Source organism: Crocodylus siamensis, chromosome 5 (assembly GCF_052110815.1).
Source record: "Crocodylus siamensis isolate JL-2025a chromosome 5, ASM5211081v1, whole genome shotgun sequence".
NCBI classification, from domain to species: Eukaryota; Metazoa; Chordata; order Crocodylia; family Crocodylidae; genus Crocodylus; species Crocodylus siamensis.
Window position 1 is genome coordinate 52,923,764 of NC_143399.1, and position 10,087 is coordinate 52,933,850.

Sequence of the window (10,087 nt, forward strand, 5' to 3'; positions counted from 1 at the left end):
TCCCCCATCTTTTACAAACAATCTGCATTCTTGGTTTCTAGATGTATGACTCTGCATTAGGCTTTTCAAGTGAGCTAACCTTGACTAGCAATTCAGCTCAGCCCGCATAACTGACCTATTCCCTTCACCAGTACTACTCCACCATTTTTTGTTCGCTGCAAAGTCTACCAGCATTGATTTCTATAGTTTCTTCTAGGTCATTGATAAAGATATTGAATAGAATTTAGGCCAAAACCAGATCTCTATGGGGATGCACTAGGAACACCTGCACTAGAAGATAATTCCATATGTAACTGATATCTTGAAAAGTAATCAAAATAAAATTTTAATGCACTGAATATGGGCTGCACTGATTGTTTGGTTCTCTTTTATCAGCACGTCATGCAGGACTTGAGCAACCATATTAGAGAAGTCTGTTCAGTCAACACTGTTACCTTCACAGATTTGTTTAAAAAAAATTTGATGTTTAAATATTTTTTGCTCCTCAGTTTTGTTCATAACTATTTTACCTTTTGGGACTAGGCCTTATTAAAGCACTGTGTGAGCACATCTGGTATTGCTCAGGACCAGGTTCTGTTGGCACACAGTGAATGAACTTAGACTGTGATTGTTTGCACCTAACCGTCAATTTTTAGTTTAGTGATCACTTCATCATTATCAGCCAGGATGAGGTCCAATACATAATTAAACATGCATTAGTACCAATATTTTTTTGTACTGAGAAATGTATTCATAGCTTTCAGACACTCCATGGATGTCTAATACGCTGCTCCTCCTGTATTTGTAACTGAGTTTTCAGTTGATATAGGGTCCCCTAAGCCTGCCAGCTTCTGTTCATGTGAACTATCAATAACCAAGCAGGTAATGATTTTGATGTCGGGTGCCACACCCCTTCCCTCTGCCTATTCTCTCTCTAACCAGAGATTTCAACATTGCAGTCATGCATTGTTACTGAAACCTATGGGGGTGCATCCATCAGCTCACATTTATTTTCAGCAATGAGTGTTTCCATTTCCTTTTGGATGTCAGGCAGGCATCTTGAGTTTTAGTGGGTTCTGTGCCTGGTGCTTTATTCTCTGTTTAAAAGAGCCCTTGCATTTACATCCTAGACCCTGTCTCTTCACTTGCCAGACAGATAGGAAATGGAAGTGCTGCAGAGACACTGGGAGAGACCTCAATACGCAATAAGTGAAATGATGTGCACTCCTAGACAGATAACAGACCTTGAATCTGTGTGTGTGTGTTTATCATTATTTGTTTGTGTGTGAGGCCTTGACTCTGTGTGTGCATATGTATCAGGTCCTCTGTGTGTGTGTGTGTGTGATGCCTTGATACATACATACACACACAAAGAATCATGATGTGTGTGTGCCCTTGACGTGGTGTGTGTTTGTGTGTCTGAGAGAGAGAGAGAGGCCTTGACTGCGTGGGTGTGTGTGTGTGTGTGTGTGTGTGTGTGTGTGTGTCCAGGGGCCCGGGCCACGCCAGGGGAAATGAAAACGGGAGGCTTCCCGACCCCCGCACGAATCTGCTTCCCCGACCCCTCCGTCCGGGCGAACCGAGCGGCTCCTGCCTGCACCCCCGGCCGCGGGCCTCCACGCCCCGTCTCCCCGGGGCTCGCTCCAGGGCGGCGCCCCAGGGGGCCCCGCTGGGCCGGACCGCCCCGCCCCGGCCGGGGCAGCGCGGGAGCTGGGGGCGCCGAGGCGGGGTTCAGCACCCGGCGGCGGCGGACAGCGGCACGGCCCGCTGGCGGCTGCCGTCCGGGCGCGCTGCAGCGGGTCCCCTCGCCCGGCCCCGCCCGGCCCGGCCCCGGGCGGCGCCGCCGCGGGCAGCGGCAGCAGCAGCCTCCGCCCTAGCGCGCTGGGGCGGCCGCACTCACCGAACATCTGGATGTGGCCCTTGGTGATGGGGTTGAAGCTGCCGCAGGCCAGCAGGATGACGTGGGTCTTGGTGGTCTCGGTCATGGCTCCCGTGCGGCCGCCGCTCGCCTCGCTCGCTGCGTCTCGGGCGTCTGCAGGGGCGGGCGCGGGTGAGGCGCAGCCCGTGCTGGGGGCTCCGGGAGCGGAGGCAGGCGCAGGCGGCGTCACTCCTCCGCCCTTAACGCTTTCAGCGCCGGAGACAGGGGCTGCCGGGGAGGCGCACCCTCAGTACATATATGCACGTACACATACACATAAGTACACGTACAGACACATACACATACGTACATGCACATACTGCCCCCCCCCCCCCGAGAGGAGCTGAGATGTAGGAGATGTGGATACATGCATACACGCACACACACACACAGTCGCAGCCTAGACAGGAGCTGTTGTAGACATGGCTTACAAGTACATAAGTGAGGGGATGCCAGACACAGGCACACAACCATACACACAATTAACAACCCAGAGAGGAGCTGGCAGAGACATGGATACACGTACACAAGGGACTGCCAGACACATTCACACACAGTCACAGCCCAGAGGGGAGGTGTAGTAGACATACATATACACAAGTGAAGGGCTGTTGGGGACACACACATGCACACATGCATACACACACACACACACACTGACAGCCTAGAGGAGCTGGTGTAGACATGGATAGGCATACAAAAGCAAGGGGCTGCTGGACACACACACACACACACACACACACACACACACACACAGTCTCAACCCAGAGAGGAACTGTTGAAGACATGGTTACATGTACAGACAAGGGGCTGCTGGACATACACAAACAATCATAGCCCAGAGAAGAGCTGTTGTAGACACATGGATATACCTAAACAAGTAAAGGGCTGCTGGACACACACATGTGCAGACACACAATTACACAGGCCACAGCTCAGAGAGGAACTGTTATATACATGCATACACATACACAAGTGAGGGCTGTTGGACACACACACACGCACACCCCCCCCCCAGAGGAGACACCAGGCTCCTTCTAGATCTAGCCAGATTTTGCCCCCAAGTCTCCAGCTAGGAATGTCTGAATCCAGGTCACTTCCCCACTCCTCCCTCAGCCATTTCTATTGTTCATAATGCTCCAGACTCTTATACATGCTGGGAGAATAGGCCCCACTCTACTGGGATCCAGTGTGTTATTCCTGTGAGATCTAGGTAGGATATTTTTTGTTCCTGGGCAATATTGAATAGAGCGAATGTAGCCAGTCCCATTGCATCTGGAGTAAAGCTGGAGGAATGCTAGCAGGAGTGCCATAAGCATCTGTAACTAGGACCTGGATGAGATCTGGCAGCTAAATCTTGACAATGTTGGATCCCTAGCCCCAACTGAAAACAAGGATGAGCACAGCCACTCCACTGGAAGAATTTGGACCCTGATGCCTCCTCGTCTGTAGTACTGGAAAAACGTGCACCTTTTATGTGTCTCATGGCAATTTTTATCCCAAACTGCCTCTCTCCCTAGAAAAGGCTGTTGGAAGTAGGATCTTCTGCTTTGTTTCACTGTGTAGGAGGGCTTACTGAAGACTGGATTCCCTTTCCCAACACAATGTTTAGGAATAGTGCATGGAAACTGGAAACCTACAGACCAGGCAAGTACTACTGGGACTGGTTCCCACAACACACGTGGAAGGTATGACTGGTAACCGGATAGGCACCCACTAGATTGGATTCACATCAGGGTGCAGCTGCAGAAGACTGTCGTCAAACACTGAATAGTGCTCCCATCACCCCAAATGCCTCTTGAATACTTTCTAGCACTAAAGGTTCTGTTTACTGTATCCAGTTGCTTTCCCAGGAGAGAATACTCCTACTTGCAGTGCTCCCTTTCTCCCCCTTCCTGTAACAAAAGTACCATCTCTCTGTCTTTTTCTCTAAGATTTGGCAGTCCCAAACATTTATTATTATACTGCAGGCTCTCTGGCCTTGCCAGCTCTACAGTGCTATACCCACCTTTTCTCTTTCCTTTCCTTTCTCCTTATGTCTTTCATTTCTGCTAACAACAGAGGTCATATGGCCCCAGTTTATGCATTTATCTTTGTGACTCTCATGCTTAATCAATATGATTCAGTGCTGGCTAATCCAGATGGTTTCTTGCCCCACCTCCCCCTTGTTGCCAGAGTCTATATCTTGAAAAGTTTTGTATTATGAAAAGGCCATGGATCAGCTCAGAGTTATGATAACAATCTAATTGGAACCATTAATAAGATGGTTCCTGCAGCCCATCTGTGTAGAAAAATAGTATTATTATTGTTATTTATACTGTGGGAATGCTTGTTATTTATACTGTGGGGATGCTTAAAGGCGCTAGCTAAAATCTGTGCTGTGTTGCAGTTAGCACTGTTTACACATGGCCAGAGACAGGCCTCTCACAGTAACACTGGTGGGACACAATAAAACACACTCATGACGTTTCTTTAGACCAGCTGTACACAGACTGTCATGGATCTCTCTGACTAGTTCACCCTTGTGGAAGAGTTAGAAAATATTGAAACAGTTTTCTTTCCTTGCCCCTCTCCCCCTGCTTTTTTTGGTCTTGTTCAGCTACATAGATTTTCAGAAAAATTGTGATGTATCACAGAAGCTCTGTATAATCTGCTATGGGGATTGGGTATTGATGGTACTCCTTTTCTCTCTTGGCAACATTGTTCAAAACCTCTTAGTATTTGATAATTCACAAGTTCCTTCTGAATAGACCTTGCAGGTTGAAGGCTTTTGGAAAATCTGACAGGGACCATAAAGTCTACCCATGTATCTAATCTGTCAGAATTAAACAAACAATAAAAAAAATACTCTACAAATAGAGCACTGAAAACAGGAAGCAGTTTATATGCACTACCCAGGGCTCTTTTAAAAGAAGACACTGAAATCTACATTGGAAAAGCTCCAGAAAATACTCCCAGGCAGAAAAAAATATGTGTTAAGGTTGTAAACATCTGTCAGTCATTTCAGAGAAAAAAATCCTTGAGGCAACATTGTTTTTGAAGACATAAAAACATTTGAAATCCTGAAAGTTAAAATGTATTTTGTTATACTTTAAAGCCAAACACCCCAAACCACCTAAACATCAGACAGTAAGGCAGTGATAAGCAGCCAGCATCAGTCACAAGAGATAGCCTTGATGCAGAAATCACCAGATAAAATTCATGGCCTGTATTATGCAGGAGGCCAGATTGGGATTGTAATAATGATCCCTTCTGGCCCTAAAATCTATACAGTTGGCAAAACAGGGCTTAAGGGGGGCTTAAGCAGAGCACAAGTCTTGTGTTGTCTCACTACATGTGGGGGAAGAAGGGAAGGAAAAAGAGTAAATTTCACCATATTTATTACAAAGAGTAAAGAAATGATATAGAAGCCTGCCCTTTTTAAAAGTAAATTAGAATACAATAGGTTCATCTACACATGTACTTTACTGTGGAGTTGACTAATTAGCTCCACAGTGATGCGTCACCATCTACACATGTGCCTATATTAGAGCACAGTAAATTAATTAAATCCACCATAGGACAGTGCTGTCTGGAACAAGTACTACCCTATAAGGGAGTAATTTATGCCACTGCAACACATGTGTAGCCGGCTGCCTGCCAGCTAGTCACACACTGTCGCACCTTTGTGCCCCAGTCAGCCCCTCTACCACCCCACACCACCACCCAGAGCCTAGGGCTGACCCCCCAGACCTCCTGCCTGCCCAGGGCTTCCCCTCTCCGGCTCAGTGTGCTGTGGTTCTAGGCACATGTGAAGACACTTCACCCAGGAGCAGATAACTGTAGTGCACACTGTGCTGGGGTTTATTCAGGTGCACTAATTGCACGTGTACATGCGTCCAAAGTGCCTCAGACATGCATAAAATATCCAAGTCACATCTGATTTTTTTTAAAGCTCAGTAACAGATCAGATTGGCCCTTGTTTTTAAAAAGTTTTCCAAACACCCAAGTCTACACAAGTAGTGGCTCTAGGGTTTTTATTTTTCCAGTCCCACTGTAAACAGTAGTTCAAAGTAAATACATATTCATCATTTCAGTGTTGTGCAAAGATATGAGAACTTCAAAATGAAGTTAGTGGATTACTCTATTTTTATCATCCAAGATAATAGAAAGATAAAAAAAATATTAAAAAACTGTTAACAGGAAAAGGTACATTATACTTTTGGGATTTTCTCAATGTTAATAATAAACGAAGGACTCATCAATAACATAAATAGGAAATTTTCATTAGAAAATATGAGGCAAGATTTTTTGGGGCCATGCTTCAGAGGGAGATTGCATGAATGCTAGAGGCCATGGAGCTAGGGAACTAGTGGGGCTTTAGGCCACCTTTATGTCTCCTGTGGATTTTGGGCTAATCCAGAGTTCAAAATAGGCCCTGATGTAATTTAGGCAACTCAGGAAGCTGCTCTAAATATAGGTAACTCTTCCTTGAAGCAGCTCAGAGTCCCCCACAGTATTGTGCACTAAGATCCTGCCATCTACCTCTTTTTAATTTGACAGTCTCACTTTAAGCCTGCTGCTTGCTGGGGGCCCACATCGGGGACACTGCGGAAAAGATCCCAAAGCTCCTCCAGCCCACAGACCACCAATGCTCCTTATTCATGTGGGCACCAATGACTTGGCTTGGAGCGCTCCCAGCCGGGTCATGAGGCGCTACAGGGATTTGGGAGTGGAGGTAAAGGGTCTGGGGGCACAGGACGACTCGTCGATCCTCCCAGTCTTGGGGTATGGGCTGAGGAGGGAGAGGAGGATCCACGTAGTCAACCAAAGACTGTGGCGCTAGTGTCATCGGGAAAGCTTTGGCTTCCATGACAGCAGCCCGCTCCTTGTCGAGAGAGGTAGTGAGCTGCTGGGAAGAGATGGCCTCTACCTCTCTCCCCTGGGGAGGAGGCTCTTCTCAGCCAGACTGGCTGACCTGCTCCACCGGGCTTTAAACTAAGCCCGTTGGGGGACGGGGGGACTACCACCACTGCTGGCCCACTGAGCAACCCTTGCAAAGCCAGCAGGCCAAGGCACTTAAGGGATCCCACCCCTGCCCCAGCCCTGGTACAATCTGTGGGCAAGGCAAGAGCCCCCAAGGGGACACTTGCCTGCCTGTACACAAATGCCAGGAGCTTGGGGAATAAGCAGGAGGAGCTCGTCCTCCTGCTCAATGCAAATAATTATGATGTCATAGGGGTAACAGAGACCTGGTGGGACTCCACCCATGACTGGACCTCGGATATAGATGGCTATACCCTGTACAGGAGGGATCATGTAGATAAAAGGGGCGGGGTGTAGCTCTCTATGTTAAGGAAAGCTACATGTCCCTGAAAGCTGATATTGGCGACCAGGGTGGATGACTGGAGACCCTCTGGGTTAATTCCGTGGGGAACATGGCACAGGGGACACAACGGTGGGAGTCTACTACAGACCTCCCACCCAAAGTCCTGAGCTTGACCAGGAGTTCACCTGGGAACTGGCTGAGGCCGCATGCTCCAGGACCATGGTTGTCATGGGTGACTTCAATTACCCGGACATCTCGTGGGAGGATCACTCAGCAAAATCCGAGTGGTTGCAAAGCTTCCTCTCATGCATGGATGACCTCTACCTGACTCAAGAAGTCTATGGGCCAACAAGAGGCAAAGCGCTGCTTGACCTGGTACTGGCTACTGGGGATGACCTAATCGGCAACCTAGTGATCGATGGGAAGCTGGGTGACAGTGACCACGAGCTGATCACCTTCACCATCCGCCGTAAAGCTGGCAAGTCATTCAGCAACATGGAAGTCCTTGACTTCAGAAAAGCCGACTTTGACAAGCTCGGGAGGCTTGTCAGTCAGGCCCTAAGGGACCATGTCCCCAGGGAGAGGGGAGTTCAAGAAGAGTGGTTGCTCATAGATTTCATAGATGTCAGGGCTGGAAGGGACCTCGAGAGATCATCGAGTCCAGCCCCCTGCCCAAAGGGCAGGAAGTCAGCTGGGGTCATAGGATCCCAGCAAGATAAGCATCCAATTTGCTCTTGAAGGTGTTCAATGTAGGTGCTTGAACCACCTCGCTGGCAGACTGTTCCAGACCTTGCGGGCTCCGACAGTAAAGAAATTCTTCCTTATGTCCAGCCTGAAGCGGTCTTGCAGGAGTTTGTGACCGTTCGACCTCGTCATCCCTTGGGGCGCTCTGGTGAACAAACGTTCCTCCAGATCCTGGTGGCCACCCCTGATAAACTTATAGGTGGCCATCAGATCACCCCTGAGCCTGCGCTTTTCCAGGCTAAAGAGTCCCATGTCTCCTTAAGGGAGCGATCCTCAATGCACAAGCTAAGTCTATTCCATCTTGGAGGAAAGGCAGCAAGAGGGCACAGCAGCCCCCCTGGCTCTCCAGGGACCTAGCAGACCTCCTAAGGCTAAAAAGAAAAGCCTAAAAGATGGAGGACAGGATTCACCTCCAAGGAGGATTATTCTGCACTGGTCCCTGCAGGGAGCAAACCAGGAAAGCCAAGGCTGCAACTGAACTCCAACTAGCTTTGAGCATCAAGGACAATAAAAAGTCCTTTTTCAGATATGTGGGGAGCCGGAGGAAAAGCAAGGGCAACACTGGACCCCTGCTGAACCAGATGGGGCAACTGACAACTGATGCCCAGGAAAAAGCCAACCTATTAAATGGGTACTTTGCGTCAGTCTTTCATCAGTCCCATGGGATGCCCATGCCCGCTACGGGACAGGGAGGTCTGGGTGACAGGAGATCCTTTGCCCTCTATTAATGCTGAACTCGTGAAGAAACCTTGAGAAGCTGGATACCTTCAAGTCAGCCGGCCCTGACAATCTACACCCCAGGGTACTCAAGGAGCTGGCGAGCATCATAGCCCAGCCCCTGGCACAGATCTTTAAAAACTCTGGTGTAGTGCCCAAAGACTGGAAGAAGGCCAGTGTGGTGCCTATCTTCAAGAAAGGGAGGAAAGTGGATCTGGCTAACTATAGGCCCATCAGCCTGACTTCTATCCCAGGGAAAGTCTTAGAAAAGTTTATTAAAGAGGCCATCCTTAATGGACTGGCGGACGATAACATCCTAAGGGATGGGTTTGTTGTGGGTAGGTCTTGCTTGACCAATCTCATTTCCTTCTACGACCAGATGACCTATCACCTGGACAAGGGAGAAGAGATTGATGTCATATATCTGACTTCAAAAAAGCCTTGATCTGGTATCCCATGATCACCTCTTGGCGAAACTGGCCAATTGTGGCCTTGGGTCCACTATGATCCGCTGGCTGGGAAACTGGCTTCGTGGTCGGACCCAGAGGGTAGTAATTGATGGCAGTCACTTATCATGGTGTCTTGTGACCAGTGGGGTCCCCCCAAGGCTCTGTCCTTGGACCCATATTGTTCAACATCTTCATTAATGATGTGGACACTAGAGTCAGGAGCAGACTGGCCAAGTTTGCCGATGACACCAAACACTGGGGCAAAGCATCCACGCCAGAAGACAGGCGGGTGATGCAGCCTGACCTGGACAGGCTCAGCAAATGGGCAGACGAGAACCTGATGGTGTTTAACACCGAAAAATGTAAGGTTCTCCACCTTGGGAAGAAAAACTTGCAGCATCCTTATAGGCTCAGCAGTGCTACGCTGGCTAGCACTACGGAAGAAAGAGACTTGGGGGTCATCATTGACCACAAGATGAACAAGAGCCTGCAATGCGATGCTGCGGCTACTAAAGCGGCCAAAACGCTGGCTTGCATCCATAGATGCTTCTCAAGCAAATCCCGGGACGTCATTCTCCCCTTGTACTCGGTCTTGGTGAGGCTGCAGCTAGAGTACTGCATCCAGTTTTGGGCTCCACAATTCAAAAACGATGTGGAGAAGCTTGAGACAGTCCAGAGAAGAGCCACATGCATGATCAGAGGTCAGGAAAACAGACCTTACGACGACAAGCTGAGAGCCATGGGACTCTTTAGCCTGGAGAAGCGCAGGCTCAGGGGTGATCTGGGGGCCACCTGTAAGTTTATCAGGGGTGACCACCAGGATCTGGGGGAATGTTTGTTCACCAGAGCGCCCCAAGGGATGACAAGGTCGAACAGTCATAAACTACTACAAAACTGTTTCAGGCTGGACATAAGGAAGAATTTCTTTACTGTCGGAGCCCGCAAGGTCTGGAACAGCCTGCCATCGGGGGT

General features: G+C 48.8%; 1 protein-coding gene across 1 annotated transcript in view; it reads right to left on the reverse strand.

Annotated features, from left to right (window-relative positions):
- NMNAT2 (nicotinamide nucleotide adenylyltransferase 2) overlaps positions 1–2,068 on the reverse strand; it is a 96,516-nt gene extending 94,448 nt beyond the window's left edge. Inside the window, exon 1 of the mRNA XM_090048176.1 lies at positions 1,880–2,068. Within this exon, the coding sequence (XP_089904302.1) occupies positions 1,880–1,964 (85 nt within the window). The 5' untranslated portion in view covers positions 1,965–2,068. The remainder of the gene's footprint in view (positions 1–1,879) is intronic.
- Between the last annotated feature and the right edge of the window lie 8,019 nt (positions 2,069–10,087).